This window comes from Pseudophryne corroboree, chromosome 7, assembly GCF_028390025.1.
Source record: "Pseudophryne corroboree isolate aPseCor3 chromosome 7, aPseCor3.hap2, whole genome shotgun sequence".
Lineage (NCBI taxonomy): Eukaryota > Metazoa > Chordata > Amphibia > Anura > Myobatrachidae > Pseudophryne > Pseudophryne corroboree.
This window is the reverse complement of record NC_086450.1, coordinates 80,854,154-80,867,812: the sequence shown is the minus strand read 5'-3', so window position 1 is coordinate 80,867,812 and position 13,659 is coordinate 80,854,154. Positions and strand designations below refer to the sequence as shown.

Genomic DNA, 13,659 nt, shown 5'->3' with positions numbered 1-13,659 from the left:
AGGCCTGATTGGTGGATTGCTGCAGAGATGGTTGTCCTTATGGAAGGTTCTCCTTTCTCCACAGAGGAATGCTGTAGCTGACAGAGTGACCATCGGGTTCTTGTTCACCTCCCTGACTAGGGCCCTGCTCCCCCGATCGCTCAGTTTAGACGGCCGGCCAGGTCTAGGAAGAGTCCTGGTGGTTCCAAACTTCTTCCATTTACGGATGATGGAAGCCACTGTGCTCATTGGGACCTTCAAAGCAGCAGATATTTTTCTGTACCCTTCCCCAAATTTGTGCCTCGAGACAATCCTGTCTCGGAGGTCTTCAGCCTATTTAAAGCATATAAGCAGTATTTAAATCATACACTCATGACAGGTGGGTGTGGCTTATCCTGCCAGTCCATATGGTGCCACCCACGTCAGTACACGAGTATTGTCCTACAAGGCATATAAACTGAACGTGGGATGTAGTCTTACTGTTTCTGGATCACGTGGTGTAGATTTTAGGAGGTATTAAAATGAGCAGTGCTGCCACAACACATGTAATTTTTACATACAATGTTGCCGTACCATTTCATGACGTACAATGCCGTGCCCTCTTTAGCATTTGTAAAAGAAAAAATATTATCTGCAGTGGAGTAACATTTCATCAGAAGGCAAAATGTCCAATCTTATAAAGATGGTTTTATTCAGCACAAACAGCTTTAAATACATAGTCCCCATACAAGTAAGAAAACATTTGTTTCATGAAAATGATATATCAAAGGTTTCATGTACAGGTTGCATAATGGCACAATAAAAACAAATAAAAAACAAATGAAATGTCTTCAGACATTAAAAGACGAGAGAAGTACACTACAGTCTAAAACAACAGGTAAGTTACCCACGTCCTAAAATTACTACATTATCCGAACAGGGACAGCGCTTTTCATTTAAGCCTTCTCCATCCTGTAATTGTCGCGGAGAGATCCTTAATTTCCGGTAGCACCATTGGAAGCGTATGCCAGCTGCTTATCTATGAATGGAACTACCATATAAGGTAAAGCTTATCACCCATCCGCTGGCAGCAGGCCTCGGGACACATTATCCTGCCACGTGTCTCAGGCCCACTTGGCAGCCAAAGGGCTAATTTAATGTTGAGCGAACACTACAATGTTATAGTGTATTTGGATGATGTCACAGCACAGTATATAAGTAAGGCTTTAGAGATCAGAAGTGTTACAATACACAGAGCTATATCTTAGATTGAGGGGATGCGGCTTCATGGGATGGTCGTGAAATGTGTTTCCATGGATTATACTGAATGTTGGATTATGATGACATGCTGTGTTACACACTGTAGCTTATTGGTTATATAACAGTCCAGTCTCTTCTAACTCTCTCTTATGGAGACGTCGGGCTCTAGAAGCTGCTGTTTTTTTAGGCAAACCAGCTTGACCCTCTCCCTTATATGTTCCGCTGTGGAGGCCATGTCGCTCGGACTACCAAAATACTGCTCGGTTCTGGAAAACGAGAGAGAGAAATGTATTTTATTATCTTCGTTAGTTTTATTATAAGGTCAATGTTCCAAAATACACTTTTTTATTTTTGAAAACACAATGTAATCATGATGGCTATGGGTACTTGGAGCGAATTCAATTACACTTCAGGAATACCACAATCAGATGTCTCTTATTCTTGTACCTGGAGCATATACTTTGGTAGGTATCCAGATGATAGAGCTACACTCTCTAGTTAGACAGTCAATAGATCAACAGGTACAAAAGGTCAGCACTGCTTAAGGTCAACAAGTACAAAAGGTCAGCAGTGCTTAAAGTTAACATGTACAAAAGGTCGACACGTTTTTTTTTTCTTCCAAGATTTCCCGACATTTGCTTGAGTTACAGTCCACACAGGTCATGTTTTCCAGGTCACCTGTGGATTTTTAAAATGTGACAGTTGGTGACCTGCCGAGTGACCTGGAAAACGTGACCTGTTTGGGGTCCTGAGGACTGAGTTTGAGAACCACTGATTTAGACTTTGTTTAGATGTGTCCTCTTACATTTTGTCTCAATACACCACATAGTGGGAGATGCCTAGCATGAGTGAGCTGAAAGGTCCCATGCAACTCCGTTAGCGACGGGTGTCATTTTTGCTGAAAATACATCTAATTTGCATTGCTATGTAAATAGGACACACAAGCAGACTCTGCTGATTAAAATGATACATGGCATGCCTATACTCTCTGTACGTCTGTGGCTGTATCTGCATGCGAAATGTACGTTCCAATGCGTATGCAGATACAGCCGCGGTCACACACATAATATAGGCATGCCGCATATAATTTTAATCCGCATAAGCTGCTTGTGCATCCTACTGGCATCTACGCATTTAATAGAAAAAGTTGCAAAGATGCTCGGCGCTACAGAGTCACGCTACGGGATGGTATGACTAGAAGGGCTGTTTAACGTGCAGGGGGGCTAGATGTAAATGGACACGTCGGTAGATCTTCTATACCACATCCACTTTGCGGAATGCTTCTAACCACTAGGGGGAGTTCTCTTTCCAAGTCTAAACAGGAAAATATCACATCCACCGAAACAGCTTATCCTGCTTGGTTCTGGTTGTTAAAATCTCAGGCATAAATTGCTATGGAAAATGAAACAGTGTGAGCCCATTACACACAGTAATAGTCCCTCCAAGTGTTGCACAATCCTCTATTCTCAAAAGTTCTGGATAGTCAAAGGCATGTATTAAGATAGGCCTGAACAAATTCACATACTTTATTAAAATAAGATTTTACTTACCGATAAATCTATTTCTCGGAGTCCGTAGTGGATGCTGGGGTTCCTGAAAGGACCATGGGGAATAGCGGCTCCGCAGGAGACAGGGCACAAAAAGTAAAGCTTTTCCAGATCAGGTGGTGTGCACTGGCTCCTCCCCCTATGACCCTCCTCCAGACTCCAGTTAGGTACTGTGCCCGGACGAGCGTACACAATAAGGGAGGATTTTGAATCCCGGGTAAGACTCATACCAGCCACACCAATCACACCGTACAACCTGTGATCTAAACCCAGTTAACAGTATGATAACAGCGGAGCCTCTGAAAGATGGCTTCCTTCAACAATAACCCGAATTAGTTAACAATAACTATGTACAATTTATGCAGATAATCCGCACTTGGGATGGGCGCCCAGCATCCACTACGGACTCCGAGAAATAGATTTATCGGTAAGTAAAATCTTATTTTCTCTATCGTCCTAGTGGATGCTGGGGTTCCTGAAAGGACCATGGGGATTATACCAAAGCTCCCAAACGGGCGGGAGAGTGCGGATGACTCTGCAGCACCGAATGAGAGAACTCCAGGTCCTCCTTAGCCAGAGTATCAAATTTGTAAAATTTTACAAACGTGTTCTCCCCTGACCACGTAGCTGCTCGGCAAAGTTGTAACGCCGAGACCCCTCGGGCAGCCGCCCAAGATGAGCCCACCTTCCTTGTGGAGTGGGCCTTTACAGATTTAGGCTGTGGCAGGCCTGCCACAGAATGTGCAAGTTGGATTGTGCTACAGATCCAACGAGCAATCGTCTGCTTAGACGCAGGAGCACCCATCTTGTTGGGTGCATACAATATAAACAACGAGTCAGATTTTCTGACTCCAGCTGTCCTTGTAATATATATTTTTAATGCTCTGACAACGTCCAGTAACTTGGAGTCCTCCAAGTCACTTGTAGCCGCAGGCACTACAATAGGCTGGTTCAGATGAAATGCTGACACCACCTTAGGGAGAAAATGCGGACGAGTCCGCAGTTCTGCCCTGTCCGAATGGAAAATCAGATATGGGCTTTTGTAAGATAAAGCTGCCAATTCTGATACTCTCCTGGCAGAAGCCAGGGCTAGAAGCATGGTCACTTTCCAAGTGAGATATTTCAAATCCACCTTATTTAGTGGTTCAAACCAATGAGATTTTAGAAAGTCCAAAACCACATTGAGATCCCACGGTGCCACTGGAGGCACCACAGGAGGCTGTATATGCAGCACTCCCTTAACAAAGGTCTGGACTTCAGGGACTGAAGCCAATTCTTTTTGAAAGAAAATCGACAGGGCCGAAATTTGAACCTTAATAGATCCCAATTTGAGACCCATAGACAATCCTGATTGCAGGAAATGTAGGAATCGACCCAGTTGAAATTCCTCCGTCGGAGCACTCCGATCTTCGCACCACGCAACATATTTTCGCCAAATTCGGTGATAATGTTGCACGGTTACTTCCTTCCTTGCTTTAATCAAAGTAGGAATGACTTCTTCCGGCATGCCTTTTTCCTTTAGGATCCGGCGTTCAACCGCCATGCCGTCAAACGCAGCCGCAGTAAGTCTTCAAACAGACAGGGACCCTGCTGAAGCAAGTCCCTCCTTAGAGGTAGAGGCCACGGATCTTCCGTGATCATCTCTTGAAGTTCCGGGTACCAAGTCCTTCTTGGCCAATCCGGAACCACTAGTATCGTTCTTACGCCTCTTTGCCGTATAATTCTCAATACTTTTGGTATGAGAGGCAGAGGAGGAAACACATACACCGACTGGTACACCCAAGGCGTTACCAGCGCGTCCACAGCTATTGCCTGCGGATCTCTTGACCTGGCGCAATACCTGTCCAGTCCCTTGTTGAGGCGAGACGCCATCATGTCCACCATTGGTCTTTCCCAACGGGTTACCAGCATGTGGAAGACTTCTGGATGAAGTCCCCACTCTCCCGGGTGAAGATCGTGTCTGCTGAGGAAGTCTGCTTCCCAGTTGTCCACTCCCGGGATGAACACTGCTGACAGTGCTATCACATGATTTTCTGCCCAGCGAAGAATCCTTGCAGCTTCTGCCATTGCACTCCTGCTTCTTGTGCCGCCCTGTCTGTTCACATGGGCGACTGCCGTGATGTTGTCCGACTGGATCAACACCGGTTTTCCCTGAAGCAGAGGTTCTGCCTGGCTTAGAGCATTGTATATTGCTCTTAGTTCCAGAATGTTTATGTGAAGAGACGTTTCCAGACTCGTCCATACTCCCTGGAAGTTTCTTCCTTGTGTGACTGCTCCCCAGCCTCTCAGGCTGGCGTCCGTGGTCACCAGGATCCAATCCTGTATGCCGAATCTGCGGCCCTCCAATAGATGAGGACTCTGCAACCACCACAGAAGAGACACCCTTGTCCTTGGAGACAGGGTTATCCGTAGGTGCATCTGAAGATGCGACCCTGACCATTTGTCCAACAGATCCCTTTGGAAAATTCTTGCGTGGAATCTGCCGAATGGAATTGCTTCGTAAGAAGCCACCATTTTTCCCAGGACTCTTGTGCATTGATGTACAGACACCTTTCCTGGTTTTAGGAGGTTCCTGACAAGCTCGGATAACTCCTTGGCTTTTTCCTCCGGGAGAAAAACCTTTTTCTGAACCGTGTCCAGAATCATCCCTAGGAACAGCAGACGAGTTGTCGGCATTAACTGGGATTTTGGAATATTCAGAATCCACCCGTGCTGTTTTAGCACTTCTTGAGACAGTGCTAATCCCATCTCTAGCTGTTCTCTGGACCTTGCCCTTATTAGGAGATCGTCCAAGTATGGGATAATTTATATGCCTTTTCTTCGAAGAAGAATCATCATCTCGGCCATTACCTTTGTAAAGATCCGAGGTGCCGTGGACAATCCGAACGGCAGCGTCTGAAACTGATAGTGACAGTTTTGTACAACGAACCTGAGGTACCCCTGGTGTGAGGGGTAAATTGGAACGTGGAGATACGCATCCTTGATGTCCAAGGATACCATAAAGTCCCCCTCTTCCAGGTTCGCTATCACTGCTCTGAGTGACTCCATCTTGAACTTGAACTTCTTTATGTACAGGTTCAAGGACTTCAGATTTAGAATAGGCCTTACCGAGCCATCCGGCTTCGGTACCACAAAAAGAGTGGAATAATACCCCTTCCCTTGTTGTAGAAGAGGTACCTTGACTATCACCTGCTGAGAGTACAGCTTGTGAATGGCTTCCAAAACCGTCTCCCTTTCGGAGGGGGACGTTGGTAAAGCAGACTTCAGGAAACGGCGAGGTGGATCTGTCTCTAATTCCAACCTGTACCCTTGAGATATTATCTGCAGGATCCAGGGATCTACCTGCGAGTGAGCCCACTGCGCGCTGTAATTTTTGAGACGACCGCCCACCGTCCCCGAGTCCGCTTGAGAAGCCCCAGCGTCATGCTGAGGCTTTTGTAGAAGCCGGGGAGGGCTTCTGTTCCTGGGAAGGAGCTGCGTGTTGCTGTCTCTTCCCTCGACCTCTGCCTCGTGGCAGATATGAATAGCCCTTTGCTCTCTTATTTTTAAAGGAACGAAAGGGCTGCGGTTGAAAGGTCGGTGCCTTTTTCTGTTGGGGAGTGACTTGAGGTAGAAAGGTGGATTTCCCGGCTGTAGCCGTGGCCACCAAATCTGATAGACCGACTCCAAATAACTCCTCCCCTTTATACGGCAAAACTTCCATATGCCGTTTTGAATCCGCATCGCCTGTCCACTGTCGCGTCCATAAAGCTCTTCTGGCCGAAATGGACATAGCACTTACCCGTGATGCCAGTGTGCAGATATCCCTCTGTGCATCACGCATATAAAGATATGCATCCTTTATTTGTTCTAACGACAGTAAAATATTGTCCCTGTCCAGGGTATCAATATTTTCAATCAGGGACTCTGACCAAACTACCCCAGCACTGCCCATCCAGGCAGTCGCTACAGCTGGTCGTAGTATAACACCTGCATGTGTGTATATACTTTTTTGGATATTTTCCATCCTCCTATCTGATGGATCTTTAAGTGCGGCCGTCTCAGGAGAGGGTAACGCCACTTGTTTAGATAAGCGTGTTAGCGCCTTGTCCACCCTAGGAGGTGTTTCCCAGCGCTCCCTAACCTCTGGCGGGAAAGGGTATAAAGCCAATAATTTCTTTGAAATTATCAGCTTTTTATCAGGGGCAACCCACGCTTCATTACACACGTCATTTAATTCTTCTGATTCAGGAAAAACTATAGGTAGTTTTTTCACACCCCACATAATACCCTGTTTAGTGGTACCTGTAGTATCAGCTAAATGTAACGCCTCCTTCATTGCCAAAATCATATAACGTGTGGCCCTACTGGAAAATACGGTTGATTCGTCACCGTCATCACTGGAGTCAGTGCCTGCGTCTGGGTCTGTGTCGACCGACTGAGGCAAAGGGCGTTTCACAGCCCCTGACGGTGTTTGAGTCGCCTGGACAGGCACTAATTGATTGTCCGGCCGCTTCATGTCGTCAAACGACTGCTTTAGCGTGTTGACACTATCCCGTAGTTCCATAAATAAAGGCATCCATTCTGGTGTCGACTCCCTAGGGGGTGACATCCTCATATTTGGCAATTGCTCCGCCTCCACACCAATATCGTCCTCATACATGTCGACACACCCGTACCGACACACAGCAGACACACAGGGAATGCTCCTAACGAAGACAGGACCCACTAGCCCTTTGGGGAGACAGAGGGAGAGTTTGCCAGCACACACCAAAAGCGCTATATATATATCAGGGATAGCCTTATAATAAGTGCTCCCTTATAGCTGCTTTGTTATATCAAAATATCGCCATAAATTTGCCCCCCCTCTCTGTTTTACCCTGTTTCTGTAGTGCAGTGCAGGGGAGAGACTTGGGAGCCGTCCTGACCAGCGGAGCTGTGAGAGGAAATGGCGCCGTGTGCTGAGGAGATAGGCCCCGCCCCTTTTCTGGCGGGCTCGTCTCCCGCTATTTAGAGAAATCAGGCAGGGGTTAAATATCTCCATATAGCCTCTAGGGGCTATATGTGAGGTATTTTTAGCCTTTTTATAGGTTACATTTGCCTCCCAGGGCGCCCCCCTCCCAGCGCCCTGCACCCTCAGTGACTGCGTGTGAAGTGTGCTGAGAGGAAAATGGCGCACAGCTGCAGTGCTGTGCGCTACCTTTAGAAGACTGCAGGAGTCTTCAGCCGCCGATTCTGGACCTCTTCTGACTTCAGCATCTGCAAGGGGGCCGGCGGCGCGGCTCCGGTGACCATCCAGGCTGTACCTGTGATCGTCCCTCTGGAGCTTGATGTCCAGTAGCCAAGAAGCCAATCCATCCTGCACGCAGGTGAGTTGACTCCTTCTCCCCTCAGTCCCTCGCTGCAGTGATCCTGTTGCCAGCAGGAATCACTGTAAAATAAAAAACCTAGCTAAACTTTTTCTAAGCAGCTCTTTAGGAGAGCCACCTAGATTGCACCCTTCTCGGCCGGGCACAAAAATCTAACTGGAGTCTGGAGGAGGGTCATAGGGGGAGGAGCCAGTGCACACCACCTGATCTGGAAAAGCTTTACTTTTTGTGCCCTGTCTCCTGCGGAGCCGCTATTCCCCATGGTCCTTTCAGGAACCCCAGCATCCACTAGGACGATAGAGAAATATCAATTAAAACCTACAGTAGTAACACCATAAAATCCAAGTGTAAGTACAGGGATGCCCACAAATACAATACTGAAACTTCTCTGATGAAACGGTCTCAAAGCACCAAAGAAACGCGCTCAGATTAAATATACCAGGGGAAATGTGAAGTGAAAGAGGAATGATCAAAGGCGACCAAATGGTGACAATAGTAAATGCAAAATAAAATAAAATAAAATAAATGAACGCTACAATGTGATGAGTATTCCAAAGAGTCCTCAGATCATCAGGCCATGCTCCAAATGTCCACAGAAAACATGTAAAAAAATAAAACAAACAGTCCAATGTGTAGTATTGTCCAAACAAATTTGTTTTGGTGATGTCCAGAAATGGAAACCTGATGTGAAGGTAAACTTGATAGGAGAGAAGAACAGAATCGCGCCACCAGTTCAAGTACAGAATACAGCGAACCGAGACTCACATAGACAGAAATCGGTGAATTGCATATAAAGGTATCTTTACGTGAAGCTTTCAAAATGGTTCATATAGATACTGCGTACCCCACTCACGTGTCAGAAGTGATCTTTCCGCATATAAAGGTATCTTTAAATAAGCAGCCGATTCAATTGATTGAATAAAAAATATACATTTTAATATAAAATTCCAAAATAAAATACAAGCTGGTCAAGCCTGTCACTGTGAGGTGATAGGGAGAGGATGTAAACAAAAACTCCAATACAAGTGGGAAGTCCGGAATACCCACTATGTATATATGACCCTGGTGTACCTGATCAGTGGAAACAGATGACAAAAGCTTGTAAACAAAGTTCAAAAGTAGTCCAATCTCAGCTTGCACCGTATATAAAATTTATATTTTCTCTTCAATCAATTGAATCGGCTGCTTATTTAAAGATACCTTTGTATGCAGAAAGATCACTTCTGACACGTGAGTGGGGTACGCAGTACCTATATGAACCACTTTGAAAGCTTCACGTAAAGATACCTTTATATGCAATTCACCGATTTCTGTCTATGTGAGTCTCGGTACGCTGTATTCTGTACTCGAACTGGTGCCTAGATTCTATTCTTGTCTCCTATCAAGTTTACCTTCACATCAGGTTTCCATTTCTGGACATCACCAAAACAAATTTGTTTGGACAATACTACACATTGGACTGTTTAATTTATTTTATTACATGTTTTCTGTGGACATTTGGAGCATGGCCCGATGATCTGAGGACTCTCTTTGGAATACTCATCACATTGGAACGTTCATTTATTTTATTTTATTTTACATTTACTATTGTCACCATTTGGTCTCCTTTGATCATTCCTCTTTCACTTCACATTTCTTCTGATACCATACCTGATTGGGCAGGCATTTAGAGATTTGATTGGGCTGACTATATATAGTGCGCCATAGTTCACTCCCCTCTCCCCCATTGTATTAAATATACCAGGGACTCCTTCAACAGTGGTTGTATTACAGCAATTCTTGAGCAAAGAGCGGAATCAATTCTTGGGTGCACAAAGCCCTGCTGTAGCATGGCTTCATTGATTCATCATGCTGGAAACTGCAGCAACCTGACTCAAATCACAAGTAGAAGAATCAATAAACCGTTCCTAAAGTGGATTGGTCATTCTAATGGCAGCTAAATAACCGCCACAGATATTCACATTGGGTAAACTGCTTATATTGCCAAAACTATCAGTGACTCCGGGGTAAAACTCATGTAGGCACCACTCTCTCTTTGATAAAGAAGCTTGGTATTGTGTGATTATGTATTTTACACATTTACCAGCTTGCTATGCCTCTGCTGTCCCCCAAACCATGGCACAATCCTGCCCCACCCCCTCCCAATGGCCGGTATTCATCTATGAAGTCTGTCCAGTCTCCACCCGCAGTGGGAGCCTGGGGCATGCACCCAGGCTTCCACTATGCACACACTGAGAAGACGGCCAGACACTACATAATTATTATGCAGATAATATACTATTGGTAACGGCTTTCCTCTGCCCTTTTTTAATACTGCAATTTAATTTTTGGCTTATACTGTGTAATAAACGCACTTTTTTTTTTTTTTATTGCTCTTTTAAGTGTGAAGTGTTTATTTTGGTGGAAACAGCCCCCAGACCATTAAACATTCTCTGCTGCCCTTATGTAACTGTAGTTATTGGAGGTGATAATGATCCACAGCCCTAAAAGCAAGGAGGAGGAGGAGGGATGTCAACAATTCCCTATTGCTTGTGTCAAACAAGACTATTTTGAATACATCCTACAACAAATGTATTTTGATTGCTTCGATTTAACATAAACACTTATTCCCAAAAGGCCGTCGTATCCGGTTTATTGGTTGACAGTAAAAACAGAGGTGTAGCGAGGATGGCTCCGGTGGAGCGCGAGCTCCGGGCACTGAAAAAGTTAGAGGGCACGCTGCCGCCCAGCGCTGAATCCCACCCCACCCCCTCCATCTGCTACAGTATGGGCCGCTGTACAGACAGCCACAGAGGAGGAGAAGCAAAGGCGGCACACACTGACTCGGAGACTAGGAGGTAGGGAACAGGGCAGGCCAGAGACGATAGCAGGAGACACTGGTAGCTAGCACATGTTGGAGCTCTGCTGCCCTCTTTAAATGTCTCAATGTCTGCTTGTAGCTGAGCAGCAGGGTTACTTCTGTCCTGCTACACCACTCTCGGCCCCCGCTGCTGCAGAACTTCTTTCTGCCCCGGCTTCAGCTGCTACAGCACCTCTCTCTACACTGATGCTGCAGCACCTCTCTCTGCCCCAGCCGCTGCTGCAACACTTCTCTCTGCACTATTAGTTGCAGAGTAACATGTATGATTGCTCAACTGTGGCATACAGTTTATAAGCGGCTCTACTGTGGTGTAACGTATATAAGGGGCTCTACTGTGTGGTATAAAGTGTATAAGGGGCTCTACTGTGTGGTGTAATGTAAATAATGGACACCACTGTGTGGTGTAATGTGGATAACTGACAATACTGTGTGATGTAGTGTGAATAGCGGACAATACTGTGCTGAGTAATCTGAATTAGTACTATTCTGTGGCCACGCCCCTTCCTATGAGGTCACACAACTATATTTTTGTTACACGCCATCAACGCGCACTGTCCCTATTTTAAACATGGGGCGCCCAAAGGAAACTTTCGCCCTAAGCTCCACAAGATCTAAACTGGCCTGTCACTAATTTAGGATTTTTAAATATTTTTTCTTTTCAAATGTAACATGCACCCAATTTAATAGGGGGGCACCGAAATATACCCTTGCTCCAGGCACCATGGCACCTAGCTACACCTCTGAGTAAAAAGGTTGACAATCAATAGGTCAACCACTAATGGCCAACATGCATTAGGTCTGCATGGTCAAAAGGTCGACATGTAGAAGGTCAAAAGTGCTTATGGTCGACCGGTACAAAAGGTCAACAAGTGAAGCCAGCCATGCAAAGAGGACGTGGTACACTAATTGGAGTTCCCTGCGCTTTGACAACGAAAACGCCACAAAATAAAATAAAATGGTGTGTCTACCTTTTTTTGTGTCGACAATTTTCCATGTTGACCTTTCCATTAATTACCTTTTGACCCTGTCGACCTTTTCCATGTCAACCATATGGGTTCGACCAAACGATCAATACCCAAGTCAGTCATACAACCTACTATGCTGAAGATGCTTTTATTCTTTTTTTTTTTTTTTTTAATACCATAACAAAATGGCCACTGCTTTTAAAGAGACCTAGTTAGCGACCAGTCACTGTGCACAGCGTCTCTCCACTGGGCTGCGCACATTGGCTCTCATTCCGAGTTGATCGCTCGCTAGCTACTTTTAGCAGCCGTGCAAACGCAAAGTCGCCACCCACGGGGGAGTGTATTTTCGCTTTGCAAGTGTGCGATTGCATGTGCAGCTGAGCGGTACAAAAACATTTTGTGCAAAACAAGACCAGCCCTGTAGTTACTTATCCTGTGCAATGATTCTAGCGTCGGATGTCCCGGCACTGACGTCAGATACCCGCCCTGCAAACGTCTGCATTTTCCCTACCACTCCCAGAAAACGGTCAGTTGACACCCATAAACGCCCTCTTCCTGTCAATCTCCTTTCGATCGGCTGTGCGAATGGATTTGTCGCTAGAAGCATTGCACAGCAACCATTTTTTTAAATGATCACTACGCAGCGAACAACGGCAGCTAGCGATCAACTCGGAATGAAGGCCATTGTCTTCTGTTTGAAAGACTATAGACACCCTACACTCAACTGCTTGCATAACCAATATGGCACACGGGGAAGATTCAGCAAACCTTCTAAGGAAGACAAGTGGGTGTTGTCCACAGCAACCAATTAAATTCCAGATATTATTTTAACTAGATAAAAGATAGCTAGAATCTGATTGGTGGATATATGAAAAACCTTCATATGTCATCATTAGAAGGCTTCAGCAACTGGACATTACTGGAATATGGAGATATTGGGATGGGTGTATATTATTTTCCCCATTTCCTCTCTATCCTGCTTTCACTTACGCACAGTATAGAGATTTTATTATTGCTATTTCTCTAGAACGACGCATGCCATCATCCAGAGCCAAGCACACTGAAGAGACACAACGTACCCATCAGGATAAATTACGGGCACTGTTAGCCTGTCCAGCAGAGATTTCCCAACAGCTTCAACTTCATCAAATTGTTCAAAATCCATCACAGAATCAGGAAGATCTGGACTGTCCTGTAAAATCTGAAAGAGACAGAACGATGGTGACAATCCATTGCCAGAAGGCTGATATGGCTCATACTGCTAAGTAATGCAAGGTAATTCTTCTCAACGCTTTTTTATTCATTGCTTAAAACAGCAGTGTGATTATGTATTATCAGTTATTTATGTAGAACAAACATATTACACAGATCTTTACAGAGAGCTTACAATCTATATTCTCTCTCACAAAGGAATACATACACACTGGGGGTAAACCTTTATCAGAACCTACTCGTAGAAGGTTAGAATAAATCGGAGCAACGGTGGGCAACCCACGCAAATACAGGTTGAGAGTCCCTTATCCAAAATGCTTGGGACCAGAGGTATTTTGGATATCGGATTTTTCCGTGATTTGGAATAATTGCATACCATAATGAGATATCATGGTGATGGGACCCAAGTCTAAGCACGCAATTCATTTATGTTTCATATACACCTTATACACACAGCCTGAAGGTCACTTAATACAGTATTATTAATACCTTTGTGTATTAAACAAAGT

At 45.1% G+C, this 13,659-nt stretch overlaps 1 protein-coding gene across 3 annotated transcripts in view; it reads right to left on the bottom strand.

The window, feature by feature from the left end:
- Positions 1 to 646: 646 nt before the first annotated feature.
- SESTD1 (SEC14 and spectrin domain containing 1) overlaps positions 647 to 13,659 on the bottom strand; it is a 402,961-nt gene continuing 389,948 nt past the window's right edge. For all 3 annotated transcript variants that reach the window (XM_063933342.1, XM_063933343.1, XM_063933344.1), the window contains exons 17-18: positions 13,018 to 13,139; positions 647 to 1,484 (exon numbers count right to left, since the gene is read on the bottom strand). In XM_063933342.1, the coding sequence (XP_063789412.1) occupies positions 1,355 to 1,484; positions 13,018 to 13,139 (252 nt within the window). In that variant the 3' untranslated portion in view covers positions 647 to 1,354. The remainder of the gene's footprint in view (positions 1,485 to 13,017; positions 13,140 to 13,659) is intronic.